At 49.2% G+C, this 15,295-nt stretch overlaps 1 protein-coding gene across 3 annotated transcripts in view; it reads left to right on the forward strand.

The window, feature by feature from the left end:
* Nucleotides 1-15,295, forward strand: part of CTIF (cap binding complex dependent translation initiation factor) — a 273,319-nt gene that overhangs the window by 83,763 nt on the left and 174,261 nt on the right. For all 3 annotated transcript variants that reach the window (XM_060173850.1, XM_060173851.1, XM_060173852.1), the window contains exon 4: nt 14,845-14,918. In XM_060173850.1, coding sequence (XP_060029833.1) covers nt 14,845-14,918 — 74 coding nt within the window. The remainder of the gene's footprint in view (nt 1-14,844; nt 14,919-15,295) is intronic.

Consider the following 15,295-nt stretch of genomic DNA (forward strand, 5'->3'; position numbering starts at 1 on the left):
CTAACAGGGACTGTAGTATTTGGTTCAGTGGCAACACAAAAAATTATTGGTCTAGTATCCAGGCCCTCTTATTTATTTATTTATTTATTTATTTATTTATTTATTTATTTATTTTTTATTGCACTAGAGTTATTGCCAGAGCTTGGTACCAACACTATGAATCCACTGCTCCTGGTGGCCTTTTTTTTCCCCTTTCTATTTTATTGAGTAGGACAGAGAACACTTGAGAGAGGAGGGGGAGCTAGAGAGGTAGAGAGAAAGAGAGACACCTGCAGACATGCTTCACCGATCCTGAAGTGTCCTCCCTGCAGGTGGGGATCGGGAGCTGGGAGAGCACAGCTAGAGTAGACAGAGCTGCGGGTGAGGAGGTGTGTCTGGGGGTATTTCTCTGCCCTGCTGAGACACTGGGATTCTGCTCAGGCCCATTGCCTGCCATGTACCTTGTCTGCCTTCTGACTTTCCCTGGCGTCTGTATAGCAGTCTTTCAGCATGCCTCAGTCAGCAGAGCCCAGGAGAAGCTGTAGTAACAAGCAGCTCCCTGTCTCAGAATTTTAAACCCGGGCTCAGGAACTGACAGGGTGGAGCAGGTGCCAATTCATTCTGCCTTCTGTGACAAAGGGACTAGACACTGGAGGATCTGGCTTTGGAGATCCTGACCTGGAGGGAACACACAGCCCTTCTGCATTTAACTTGTTGCCCAGAACTGGCCTATGGCCCCACCCGGTCATAAGCACAGGAAAAATGCTTGGCCTCTCCATGTGCCTGGATGCCAGGTGACCACCTCGAATGACAGTCACACACCCTGCCTCTGACAGAAGCTGTCCAGAGACTGAGGCTGACCCCTTCCTTCCCTTATCAGGTCCAGAACAGAGCTGCTCTCCTGTGACAACCCATTCACCCCAGTACACTGTCTTTCAGGAGGACCAGCAGCTCAGAGTTCACCTGATCCACCCCAACCTCTCCAATGCAGGAACCCCCCAATACAGGCAGCTATGGAGCTGGGGGACTTTCCACTGAAGGGGTGCTCCCTGCCTCAAAAGGCATCTCAGATCTCTGTTAGTCTGCTCCCTGGATAAGAACCGTTGGTCTCTGACTCAGAGACCAGCCCCCAGCTGACAGCTTCAACTCCCCTCCCTGCCTGCAGCTGTGCGGTCTCTCCTTCCCAGTGCTCCACCACTGCGTCTTCTTCTGAAGCTAAATGCCCTCATTCTGTGGCTGCTTCCTTTTGCTGTGGCTTGTTCATTCCTTCACGTGCTTACTTGTTCTTCACGCACTGATCCCATCAGCAGGTCATCGTTGAGGGCAGCCTGTGTGCCTGGATCCAGCTGAGAACAGGGAGTTGGACTGGTCTCTGTATACATAGAGTGTACAGTGGGGGGCAGGTGCTCCCAGGGCACCAAGAAATGTGGAGCACCTCTCTTTTCTAGAAGATGCCATCTTGCCCCATCCTTCAGGGACCTACAGACTTCTGCTCCCCTGGAGGTCTTAGGCTCTAATATTAACAAATGAGACTGAAGATGAGCTTTCCAAGGGGGGGGTCAGAGTTGTCAACAGGCCTTCATTGTACACCCACTGTGTGCATGTGAGCCCTAGGGTCCTGTCTCCTCCGGGACCCCAGAGTCTGCTCAAGGGAACAAGACTGCTGCTAGTGGACAGGCAGCAGGGGTGGGAGCAGGGGTGATTGGGCCCTCCTCAATCGCTATCGAACAGGCCATGGCTGGTGCGCCGCTATGTTCCATCGCTGGGGAGCCAGAGACGACCCGAACTGCCCCTGCGACTACAGACAGACTATGACCCACATAGTCAATGACTGCCACCTCTCCAGATTCAAATGAGGTCTCGAAACTTTACATCAGGCTCAACCTGACGCTGTTGACTGGCTATGGAAGAAGGGCAAACGCTAGAAGAAGAAGGGGTGGGAGTGCCATCTGTAGGGTAGCTAGACCTGGTCAGAGGGGAGGGGCTGGGCTGCCATGGAAACAGTGGGGAGGAGCCCAAGCCTTGACTCTGTTCCATCCTAGGTGAGAGGGTCATCTCACTGAAGCCTCTCTTCCCCTCTCAGGAAATGAAACAGAGAGGCAAAGTAGTTCACCCCCATAGCAGCTTGTGTTACCATGTGTGCGAGCCAGATTCAAGCCCAAACCTCAGTGTACTGGTGGAAACATCTATGCTGTGATATCTCTCCACCACCACCCCTGCTCCCCCCCCAAAAAAAAGCCAGTCTGAAGCAGTGAAATCCTTGAGAAGACCAAACAAAAATTAAAAAAAAGAGGCAACAAGCTAGACTTAAGGCCACTGAGGACTGGGAGATAAGCAGCTCACAGTGGACTGGCCTGTGAGACACCTCAGGTCCCCTCCCTCACACTACCAACAGCCAGAGCTGTAAAAGGGGTGGGGGACAGATGGCATAATGGTTATGCAAAAAGACTTTCATGCCTGAGGTTCTGAGGTTCCAGGTTCAATCCCCCATATCACCATAAGCCAGAGATGAGTGCCCTCTCTCTCTTCTCTTCTCTCTTCCAGTATCTCTCTAATATAAATAAGCAAATAAATAAGTTAATCAATAAGTGGACTGGATGGTGGCACACCTGGTTGAGCACACACAATACAGTGCATAAGGATCCAGGTTCAAGCCCCCCACTCCCCATCTGCAGGAGGGAAGCTTCATGAGTGGTGAAGCAGGTCTACAAATATCTCTCTGTCTCCCTCTCTATCTCCCCCTCCTCTCTTAATTTCTTTCTGTCCTGTCAAATAAAAAGAAAAGGGGGGGGGGGATGGCCACCAGGAGAAATAAATCCATCATGCAGACATTGATCCCCAGCAACAAAGCCCTTGTGGCAATAAAAGAAGATGGAAAAATGTTTTCCCCCCTTTTGTTGTCCTTATTGTTGTTGCAGTTATTGTTGTTGTCATCGATATCATTGCTGTTGGATAGGACACAGAAAAATGGAGATGGGAGGGGAAGATAGAAGGGGGGAGAGAAGGACAGACATCTGCAGACCTGCTTCACCACTTGTGAAGCGACTTCCCTGCAGGTGGAAAGCGGGGGGGCTAGAACCCCTTAGCTGGAATCCTTAGCTGGTCCTTGTGCTTAATCCGCTGCGGTACTGCCTGACCCTCTAGATAAAAAAAAAAAAAAAATTTTAAGAACCTATTTAAAATTTAAAAAACGCTATCAAAATTTCTCACTAAAACTCTAGACTTAGATTTATACTTCTAAGAACATGGACTTTCTGTTCCTTCCTTCCTTTCTCCTTCTCCTCCTCCTCCATTTTCTTCCTCTTCTTTTGATAGCAAAGAGAAAAACTGAAAGGAGAGGGGAGAGGAGAGAGAGAGAGAGAGAGAGAGAGAGAAGGAAGAATAGAGAGAGAAGGAAGGATAGAGAAAGACATGCCTGCAGCACTGCTTCACTGCTCACTGCTCACCTCCCAGCAGATGGGGAACAGGGGTTCGAACCCAGGTCCTTGTACATGGTAATGTGTGTGCTTAACTGGGTGAGCCACCACCCAGCCCTCCTTACTAATCCTTTCTATGCTCCTTCTGATAAGCACAATTCCAAACCCTAGACATTCGTGTTATAAAGAACAAAGTAGAACAAACCTCAAACCTGGGAAGATGGGGCTGAAGAAGGAAATGCCACAAGTACAGATTCGCTTCAAGTCCCTGTAAACATCTGCTCTCTATAAATAAAGGTCAAGGAGAAGAGCAACTGAAAAGAATTAAAAAAATGTATAGACAGTAACTCCAGCCAATAACAGCACAGAATGGCCTGTGGCCCCACCCACACCCTCACCAGCAAGGCACCAGTGAGAGTTTAGATGTCTACCCTGGAGGCACCCCACACCCTTTCACCCTAGGGTGTCAGAGAAATCCTTGCCTCTAGTGAGCAGTACCCTGTGACTTTCACCCCTGTCTCTACTAAGGACTGACCCCCCTTGCCTGTCCCTCCTTGGGGACATGGGTGAGCCTGGACTCCCACTCAAGAGTAGTGAGGGGCCCCTCCACCCCCTGCTGGAGTTGTATCAGAGTGGGGATCCCACTGTTTCCCACTGTGGTAAGCAGTCACCCATCCAGGGCTAATGGAGATTGTGTGGGGGTGTAAGCACCCCCTTCCAGTGTGCACACCTGGGATTCCCCCCCCACACACACACTCCCAGTAGATGTGAAGCTGTGATTCCTTCCTCTGCTGGAGTGGTAGCTCTGAAAGGCAGTTCAGACAGAGGAGTCAGTCACAACACATGACACAGAAATGTCCCAGTTGCAATAGAAAATTGTGTTATATCAAGAACCAGAAGATTCTAACAGGAGAGACAGTTATAGGTGGCAACACTAAGATGTGATGTTGGTCTTGATAAAACATTAAAGCCTTCTTGGGAGAGAGCATAGTGATTATACAACATACTCATGCCTTTGAGGTTCCAGGTTCAATCCCCAGCACTACCATAAGCCAGAGCTGAGCAGTGCTCTGGGAGGGAAAGGAAAAGAAAAAGTAAGGTCTTCTACTCTGGTGGGAAACCAGGTGAAAAAGATGTAGAATTGAGGGAAAAATATTTTCAAAAACATGTCTGACAAGGGGCTGGAACCTAGATTATGTCAAGAACCATCAAAAACGTCAAAGGTAGTTAGTTCACTTAGAAAACAGACAAAAGGGAGTCGGGCGGTAGCGCAGCAGGTTAAGCGCACATGGCACAAAGCGCAAGGACCGGTGTAAGGATCCCAGTTCGAGCCTCCGGCTCCCCACCTGCAGGGGAGTCGCTTCACAAGTGGTGAAGCAGGTCTGCAGGTGTCTGTCTTTCTCTCTCCCTCTCTGTCTTCCCCTCCTCTCTCCATTTCTCTCTGTCCTATCCAACAATGACATCAATAACAACAACAGTAATAATTACAACAATAAAACAAGGGCAACAAAAGGAATAAATAAATAAATACTTAAAAAAAAAAGAAAAGAGACTAAAGGGATTGGGGTGGTGGTGCACTCGGTTAAGCACACACATCACCATGTACAAGGACACTTGTTCAAGGCCCTGGTCCCCACCTGCAGGGAGGAAACTTCATGAGTGGTGAAGCAGGGCTGCAGTTGTCTCTCTCTCTCTCTCTCTCTTCTATCTCTCTAAACTCCCAACTTCTCTCTGTCCTATCAAATATAAGGTAAATAGAATAAGTTTTTTTAAAAGTCACTAGAGATCTTTTTAGAATTTTTATTTAAAAAAGAAAGCAGACAGGTGACTTTCAGTGAAGAGGATATGTAAACCAACACATGAAAAGGTGTTTGCTATCAGTAGCCTTTAAAGGAATGCAAATGAGATTACAGAGAGATTACTATATTTGCCTATCAAAATGCCCTATTTAAAATATATATAGTGATAGTATCAAATGCAGTAAAGACACGGAGATGTCGGTCTGTTCATACCTGCCTGGTGGGGACTTATCGTGGGACAACCACTCTGGAGAACAGGTTGGCAACTGGAAAACTCAACCTGCAGACAGCATGTGATCAGCAGTGGCACTCCTGGGTGTTGATCCCAGAGGAAGAAGAGCGTATGTTCACACAGAAACCTGCCTCCGATATTTGTAGCCACTTGGCTGCCAATAGCCCCAAACTGGAAACCACCCAGATGTCCGCCACCAGGCGAACAGTGACACTCAGCAACAAAAAGGACTCAGCTACTGGCACCTGCTGCCTTGTGGATGAAGATACAAAATTGTGCTAAGTGGAAGAAAGCCAGTCTCAGGCTGGCTGCTTTGCCACATGGCCCCACCACCACCCCCAGGAAGCTTCAGTGCTGCCCCCCCCCCCGCTTCTGCTTCTCTTCTCTATCTAAAAAAGACAGGAAAAGAGAAAGTGAGTTTTCCTGGGTTCCTTGCTCCATGATTCCATATATGTAGCATCATTGAAAATGGACAGATTACTGAAATGGGGAAATGATTAGCACTTCCCAGGGCCCAGGGAAGGGGACAAATTAAGAGGATGGCTAAGTGTGGCTGAGGGAGGAGTCCTAGCCTGCTCTGTATCTTGACTATATCAGCGTCATATCCCAGATGAGACAGTGAACTAGACTTTTTTTTTCCTTTTGTTGCCCTTGTTGTTTCTCGTTGTTGTTATTGCTGTCATTGTTGTTGGATAGGACAGAGAGAAATCGAGACAGAGAGGGGGAGAGAAAGATAGACACCTGAAGACCTGCTTCATCACTTGTGAAGTGACCCCACTGCAGGTGGGGAACAGGGGGCTCGAACTGGGATCCTTACACCAGTCTTTGCACTTTGCGCCATGTGCGCTTAACTCGCCGCGCTACCGTCCAGCCCCTGAACTAGACTTTCAAGATGGAAACTTGTTAAAGGTTCTGTAGGATTTGTCTGTGTTGTTTCTTACGGTGAGTTATGAATCTGCAGTTATCTAAAATGAAGGTTGGTTTTTAAAGTAACTCTAAGGGGGTTAAGGAGATAGCTTAATGATTCTGCAAAAGACTTTCATGCCTGAAGCTCTGAAGGTCTAGGTTCAATCCTTAGCACCACCATAAGCCAGAGCTGAACAGTGCTCTGCTCTCTCTCTGTCTCTTCTCCTCTCTGTCTTTCTCTCTGTCTCACTCTGTGTCTTTTTCTATATGCCTTTCATTAAAAATAAATAAATAAATAAACATTTAAAAAAATAATAACCTAAGTAATTTTAAGATTTTTCTTCATTAGAATCTAGTATGGCGCTTTTAAAAAGATTTATTTGTTTATCTATTGGTGATGTGGGGGGGAACCAGACCATATAGAGGCCAAAAAGGGGCGGAGCAGTTTGGTGAGGCCAGGTGAGGAAGCTGAGAACATCACATCCTTTCTCTGTATTGGGCAGGGGGCAGTTTGGGGGACCAGGGAAGGCTGAGTGGGCTCTTGTTCTGTCAACAGACTCCGAGCAGGCAGCCAGTGAGAAGTGTGGCCTGCTGTGGCCTGGTGGGGCAGCTCAGATAACATGGTCATTTGCATCCTTAGTCACAGACCCTGGCTAGCAGAGCAGGCAGAGCAAGTTGACTTAGAGGCTGCAGAACTGAGACATTCTCTTCCACCTCTCCTGACTTTTTTGGGGGGGTCTTAGCTCAAAGGCATTGTGGGAAAAGGGACAGGATGGACTGAGCATATAGAAAGAAATTCCAGAGCAAGAGGTGAGACCGTGGCTGCTTCTGAACTCAGCTGGTAGCCCCAGGAGGCTGCCCTTCTGCTTCCAAGATCCTTCTCTTGTAGGGAGGACTCAAATATTGGGGGGTCTGCCAGGGTCTTTGCTATCAGCAATGGAGGGCTGTCCGTGGTGCTGAACACACACACACACACACACACACACACACACACACACACACACACACACACACCAACAGAATGCTCCCTGAAGGAATCAAAGGGAGGGTTGGAGCAGATTTCTTTTCAATGGAAATGGACTCTGGGTTGCAGAGGATGGGCAGGTGGCTGCATAAGGAACCACTGCAGCAGGCCCAGGAGGCATATGGGTGACAGAGATTAGAGATACACAGTGCCGTGGTGCAGAGCAGGACCCCTGAGCTGCCTTGTTACCACCCTGAGCAGGAAACCTGTCTGTAAACATGGACATGTTCTCAGAGCTTCAGTCCCTCCCCTTTCCATGAAACAAGGACAATGGGGTGCCGTCTGCTTCCCAGTTCTGTATCAGGCATCACGTCCTCAAGGCTGCCTGGTCTGAGATGACAGTGACTCTGTGTCCTGTCACCATCATCTGGGGCCTGCCCTCCTGGGAGCTGGGGGTCGCCGGATACTCCCAGGGCCCCCTTGCGGGTGATTGCAGTCTCCCTCTGGGCACTGGCTGCTTCTGTCTCATCTGGCCTGTAGTCTGTCTTGCCAGCAGCGGGCTCACCCTGCCATAGCCCACCCCCCCCACCCGAGTCATCAATAAAAGGGGCTATTGTGACAGACAGCAGTGGTTTAAGTGCTCGGGAGAAGTGTGACTCACTGAAAGGGGAATTGTCTGTGAGAAGCCTGCTCAGAACCTTGGCACTGGGCAGCCTGGGAGGTGGATACAGGCTGGCTGCGGGCCCAGGGCTCAGAGAAACATCGTGGCCACCGTAGAAATACAGACTGGAGAACGTTCTTGAGGGAGCCAGGGTGGTTTGTGAGAGAACTCTCAGTGCCAGGCCACCAAGTGCTTGCTAAGAAAGAAACCACAGGCAGTGGGTTAAGTGCAGGTGGCGCAAAGCACAAGGACCGGCATAAGGATCCCGGTTCGAACCCCGGCTCCCCACCTGCAGGGGAGTCGCTTCACAGGCGGTGAAGCAGGTCTGCAGGTGTCTGTCTTTCTCTCTCCCTCTCTCTTCCCCTCCTCTCTCCATTTCTCTCTGTCCTATCCAACAATGACAACAATAATAACTACAACAATAAAACAACAAGGGCAACAAAAGGGAATAAATAAAATAAATATTAAAAAATTTTTTTAAAAAAAGAAAGAAAGAAACCACAGGGTGGTGGGAGGGTGGGCAGGGAAATGCAGCAAGAAGTAAAGCCGGGGTTCTCCTCACAGAAGAGCACACAGACTCATTAGGGAAGAGAATCCACATGGTATTCGATGACCATTTCCCAAAAGGGGTTCTAAGGAATCCTCCATCTGCAGAATGCTCTGGGTTATAAAGCGTAGGATGGATTTCTGGCCAAAGACGATGGGGAAATAATGTTCACCATACTGTCATCTTCCTAAAGAGTTGACACCCATCAAAAGCCTCCTTCTACACCACATAGAGAATTTTGGTATATATTCCCAGAGGGATAAAGAATAGAGAAGTTTCCAGTGGGGGGCATGGAACATGAAACTCTGGTGGTCAGAACTATATGGAATTATACCTGTTATCTTACAATCTTGATCACTAATAGAAAGTTTTTTTGAAAAAATATTAAAAAAGTCAATAAAGAGAGAAGTTCTGCCAATAATGTAATTTATTAGTGGCTGGGCAGTTGAGCACACACATTACTATGTACAAGGACCCAGGTTCAAGCCCCCGACCACCACCTACAAAGGGGACACTTCATGAGCTGTGAAACAGGTCTGCAAGTGTCTGTCTTTCTCCTTTATCTCCCCTTCCCCTCTCAATTTCTCTCAGTCCTATCAAATAAAGAAAAAAAGAAATGAGGGGGTCGGGTGGTAGCACAGTGGGTTAAGTGCACGTGGCACAAAGCGCAAGGACCGGAGCAAGGATCCCGGTTCAAGCCCCCGGCTCCCTACCTAGAGGGGAGTCTCTTCACAGGTGGTGAAGCAGGTCTGCAGGTATTTCTCTCCCCCTCTGTCTTCCCCTCCTCTCTCCATTTCTCTCTGTCCTATCCAACAATGACAACAACAATAACTACAACAATAAAACAACAAGGGCAACAAAAGGGAATAAATAAATAAATATTTATAAAAGAAAAAAAGAAATGAAATGGGGAAAATCATGGCTGCAGGAGCAGTGGATTTGTAGTGCCAACACTGAGCTCCAATGATAACTCTGGTGGTAATTAAAAATAATAAGAATAGGGGGTCTGGCGGTGGCGCAGTGGGTTAAGCGCATGTGGCGCTAAGCGCAGGGACCGGCGTAAGGATCCCGGTTCGAGCCCCCGGCTCCCCACCTGCAGGGGAGTCACTTCACAGGCGGTGAAGCAGGTCTGCAGGTGTCTATCTTTCTCTCCCCTTCTCTGTCTTCCTCTCCTCTCTCCATTTCTCTCCTATCCAACAACGAATTGCATCAACAAGGGCAATAATCAAAACCACAATGAGGCTACAACAAGGGCAACAAAAGGGGGGAAAAATGGCCTCCAGGAGCGGTGGATTCATGGTGCAGGCACCGAGCCCAGCAATAACCCTGGAGGAGGAAAAAAATAATAAGAATAAGAATAATGTACTATTTTTTCTGCCTATACTTTTTTTTTTTTGCAAATACAGTGGCCCAAAGTGGAGCCTCACAGGGCCTCAGTGCCCCTCACCTCACAGCAGGGCTTTCTGAGCCACGTTAACAGCCCCACCCATGTGCCAGAAGGCGGGGCTTCTGCAGCCATGAGATGAGGCTACTGGGTCTGGGGAAGAGCCCTGCCCAGGCCTCCTCTGTCCTGGTGTCGTCACCTCCCTGTGGCTTCTCAGGGAGGAGCTTGAGTGAGAAGTCAGGAGCCTTGGAGGGAGAGGTGGATCTAGTCCCTACTGTGAAGTTCCAGAAACCAGACTGCATTAAGAGGGTCCATTTGCTCTAAACAGGTTCCTTGTTCCTATAAGTCCTCTGACCAATCCAAGTACTAAAAGGGGGGTGGGGGTTGGGGGCTGGGGGCTGGAGGGTGGGAGTGTGTGTGTGTGTGTGGGTGTGTGTGTGTGTGTGTGTGTATCTGTCTGTCTGTGGCTTCCCAGGTTTGAAGGTTGCAGTCTAGGACATAAGAAGTCAGACCCTGACACTTCTCCTGAGTCACTGATTCTTCTCTCTCTTTTGGATGGCAGGGAACCAGCCTCTCTGAGTTTCCTGGCACTTAAATTCCAATTCTGGAGGCAAGGTGTGGCCTGGTGGGAGAGCATACACCTTGCAGGGTTCAGCTTCTAAGGACAGACATCAAGTGGCAGGCATATCGTGAAAGGCACTGCTTTGGGATCTCTCTCTCTCTCTCTCTCTCTCTCTGTCTCCCTCTGTCTCTCTCTCTCTCACACACAAACACACACACACAGAGAGAGAGAGAGAGAAATAATTTAGAGCCAGAAAAATAGCTCACTTGCATAGTTTTCCTGCCTTTGCCATGCGTATGACCCAGGTTGGAGCCTGGCCCCCAATACTCTGAAGGAAACTTCAGTGTTGTTGTCTCTCTCTTTTCTTTCTGAAAAAGTCAGCCTGGAGTGACGGCGATGCCCTGATGATGACAACAACAAATAAATAAGGAATCAAAGAACTAAGACATAGCATTTGAACCCTCCTCATCAGCTGAGGAAGACCGGCCCTGCGTTGCTGGAAGCAGCGTGGGGACAGGTGAGAGGCTGTGCACAGTCTGTGTGCCCTGAGGCTGGAGACACAGGCCCGTGTGCCCACCCACTGCCCTGGCCCCTGGCCCAGGTGTCTTCTTCATCTGTCACTCTTTCCCACCTGTCAGCCAGAGGGACCCCAAGAGATCCCCAGGGTCCCCCTGCCAGGGAGGCTACGCCTGCTCAGAGGGTCTGGGGTCTGAGTTCAAACAGGCCCAGGTACCTTTCCAAGCCAGAGGGTTCTGCCCTCTGTGTGCCGCCTGGCCCCACCCACTACAGGGGCCTGCAGACCAGCACATCAAGACCTTTTCCTTAGCAAGGGTGGAGACTGCGCCTCAGCTGCCAGGGAGATGCATATACTGTCTATGCTGCCCTCCAGAGGCCTTGAGGGGAATTGCATGCATCTCTGCAAGCTGCTCTGTTCCTGGGGTTCACTGTGACCATGTCCACTTGGTCGATTCCAAATTATATTCCTCCATGAGGGTAATTTCTGGAACCATCCGTTCCACCCCGGTTCCATGGCTGCCAGTTCTTAGCAACATCGCCCCGCCAGATATTCGTCGGGATGCGGCATCATCTAAGTTCATTTCCCACGTCTACGCTCGACCGGACCTGCCAATATACGCGGATATCTTCGCCCACCCTGTCCAACGCTTGACGTCTCGTCACCCAATCTGGTCCCTTACGCCTACACTGAACTTCTCTCTTCCAGACTCTTGGAAACAGAGCTGGCAGTCAGCTGAGGTAAAGAACAAACACCTCATCACAGACCCCTGCAAGCGTCAACCCGGCTTTGACCTAGCACGTTATGATCGGGCCCTCCTCAATCGCTATCGAACAGGCCATGGCCGGTGCGCCGCTATGTTCCATCGCTGGGGAGCCAGAGACGACCCGAACTGCCCCTGTGGCTACAGACAGACTATGACCCACATAGTCAACGACTGCCACCTCTCCAGATTCAAAGGAGGTCTCGAAACTTTACATCAGGCTCAACCTGACGCTGTTGACTGGCTACGGAAGAAGGGCAAATGCTAGAAGAAGAAGAAACTGTGACCTTCTCATCTCTCCACTGCCCATCCATCACTAAAAAAAAAAAAAAAATGATAAGGAATTTAATAGTGGGTTGGTTATAAGATTATGTTGTTCAAGTCTACAGTTCCACACCATACACGCCACCAAAGTTCTGTGTCCCCATGCTCCCAACATTAACATTACATCATAGTTCTCAGGAAGCCTTAGAGATGGTTTGGTTTCTTCTTCATTTTCCTCTCCCTCTCCCCTTCCCTCTCCCCCTCCCCTCCACCCTCTCATCCCCCATCCCCCTCCCCTTCCTCTTCTTTTTCCAGTTCCCTAGATTCTACATATGAAACTATTGAGAATGAAACTATTTATCTCTTGTTTTGCTAAGCATAAACACTTCCAGTTCTATCCATTTTGTTCCAAAGGACAACTATATTATCTTTTTAAGTTGCACAGTGGTATTCCATGGAATATATATTCCAAAACTTCTTTAGCAAGTCATCTATATGTGGATGGGCATTTAGGCTGCTTGCACTCTTTGGTGATTGTGAATAATGCAGCTATGAACATGGGGGTGCATAAGTCCCTTTTAATTAGTGTTTTCGTGTCCTGTGACCATCCTCACTCTTGAGGGACCTCTAATCCTAGAGTAGTAGGTGGATCCTGACATCCTAATCTGTGAGTTAGCTTTTTAGACACAGAGCCTGGGACTGAGTGTGAGGGGAGAGCTGTGTGTGACTGGAACTCCTCCAGTTACAAGGCCGAATGTGGAACTGGTTGGCAGTGTCTAAAGTAGGCCATGTGTGTATGCGTGCGTGTGTGTGTGTGTGTGTGCGTGTGACTAGTTTGGCCTCTGAGGAGAAAAGCTAGTTGCAGTCAAGGGTTAGAATGTCCCTGTGGAGACTGAACTTGCTTCTAGCGAAGCAGTGACTGGGCAGCAGCCCACTGAAGTGGGGCCTGTCAGAGTGTGAAGGGCCGAGGGTGGGGCTGGGTGGTGGTGTACCTGGCTTCTTCTTCTAGCGTTTGCCCTTCTTCCGTAGCCAGTCAACAGCGTCAGGTTGAGCCTGATGTAAAGTTTCGAGACCTCCTTTGAATCTGGAGAGGTGGCAGTCGTTGACTATGTGGGACATAGTCTGTCTGTAGCCACAGGGGCAGTTCGGGTCGTCTCTGGCTCCCCAGCGATGGAACATAGCGGCGCACCGGCCATGGCCTGTTCGATAGCGATTGAGGAGAGCCCAATCATAACGTGCTAGGTCAAAGCCGGGTTGACGCTTGCAGGGGTCTGTGATGAGGTGTTTGTTCTTTACCTCAGCTGACTGCCAGCTCTGTTTCCAAGAGACTGGAACAGAGAAGTTCAGTGTAGGCATAGGGGACCAGATTGGGTGACGAGACGTCAAGCGTTGGACAGGGTGGGCGAAGATATCCGCGTATATTGGCAGGTCCGGTCGGGTGTAGACGTGGGAAATGAACTTAGATGATGCCGCATCCCGACGAATATCTGGCGGGGCGATGTTGCTAAGAACTGGCAGCCATGGAACCGGGGTGGAACGGATGGTTCCAGAAATTATCCTCATGGAGGAATATAATTTGGAATCGACCAGGTGGACATGGGGGCTACGGAACCATACTGGGGCACAGTATTCTGCAGTGGAATAGCATAATGCCAGAGATGATGATCGTAGTGTGGAAGCGCTCGCGCCCCTTGAGGAGCTGGCCAGTCTTGCAATGATGTGATTCCTCGCGCCCACCTTTGCTGCAGTTTTTATGAGATGTTTGTGAAATGACAGAGTGCGATCGAGAGTAACACCAACATAGACTGGCTGGGCTTCATGCCGGATTCTCGTATCGCCAAGCTGCACATTAAGCTCACGCGAGGCCGAGGCATGGTATAGATGGAAAACAGATGATACCGTTTTTGCAGTGCTAGGGATTAGTCGCCATTTTTTACAGTAATCAGATATCAGAGACATGTTTTTCGTGAGTGTACCCGGCTGAGTGCACACATTACCATGCATAAGGACTCAGGCTCGAACCCTGCTTCCCACCTGCACAGGGGAAGCTTCGCTAGCGGTGAAGTAGGGCTACAGGTGTCTGTCTATCTCTCTGTCTGTATCTCACCCCGACCCTCTCACTTTCTCTCTTTTCTATCTAATTTTTTTAAAAAGGAAAAGAAACAGATGGCTGCAGTAATAGTGGATTTGTAGTGGCAGCACTGAAGCCCCCGGGATAACCCGGGATATTTTAATTAAAAATATAGAGAAATGAATGAAAATAAAGTATAAAGGCTTAGAAGTTAGAGAAAGAGAGATACTTTGCATCACTGTTCTGATGGGAAAAGTGATCTTCACATGATAAGGGGCGGGCTGGACAGTTGCTGTAGAAGCAAGATTTTTAATTTTATTTCATTTGCTTGAGTGTGAAAGACAGACAGACAGACAGACATGTGGGCTTCTCTCAGGAGGTGTGTTACCAGTCCCCAATGAACATTGTTTTCATTTGATTTCATTTTGCTTTGAGAGACCAGAGCACTAGTTTGTGACATGCAGTGACAGGCTTAAAACTCAAAGCTTTAGGATTTCAAGGCATATACTCTACCCAATATAACACTTTGCTGACCCAGAAACAAAATCGTATGCTTGATTTATGTTTTTGTTTTGTTTTGTTTTGTGTTAACCTCACGACTCTTCCTGTTTGCAGCGGATGGGACTTTCACTCTAGTCCCAGGATGATCACCCAAAAGGGACAAGGAGAAACCCTCCTCCAGCCCTGTGGGGACTGGACCTCAGGGAGACCTCCCACCTTCTTGTTCCCTGTGTCCCGGCCAAGCAAGTAACGCCACTCTCTTTCATTCTCATCCCTTCCAGAATGGCAGCAAAGACAGCTCTCTGGACATGCTGGGCACAGATATCTGGGCTGCCAACACCTTTGACTCCTTCAGGTAGGCTCCTCATGCCTGGGGCTGTGGAGTGTGGCCGGGTTCCCAACTCAAGGGTCCTGCACTGGTGAAGAGAGGGAGAGATGCCCCTAGACTCACCCCTCCCACCTGAGGTCACAGGATGGAGAGACATTCTGGAGAGAAGCAGATACTGTCTGTGTCTCAGACTCCAGAAGATTCATGATAGGCCATGTTGGAAGGATATATTGGCCATATGCCCTCTCCTATGGGGAGGGAAGACCTCAGGCTCTGGCCATGGACGGCGGTGACTGTTCTGCCCCTGGCCATGGAGTTGGCCAACTCTGGCTGTGCCTCAGACACAGCCCTGGCTGGAGCTGTGGGTCTGCTGGGACTGGAACTTAAGAGACCCTGCTTCCTAC

The sequence above is a fragment of the Erinaceus europaeus genome, chromosome 15 (genome assembly GCF_950295315.1).
Source record: "Erinaceus europaeus chromosome 15, mEriEur2.1, whole genome shotgun sequence".
In the NCBI taxonomy this organism is placed as follows: domain Eukaryota; kingdom Metazoa; phylum Chordata; class Mammalia; order Eulipotyphla; family Erinaceidae; genus Erinaceus; species Erinaceus europaeus.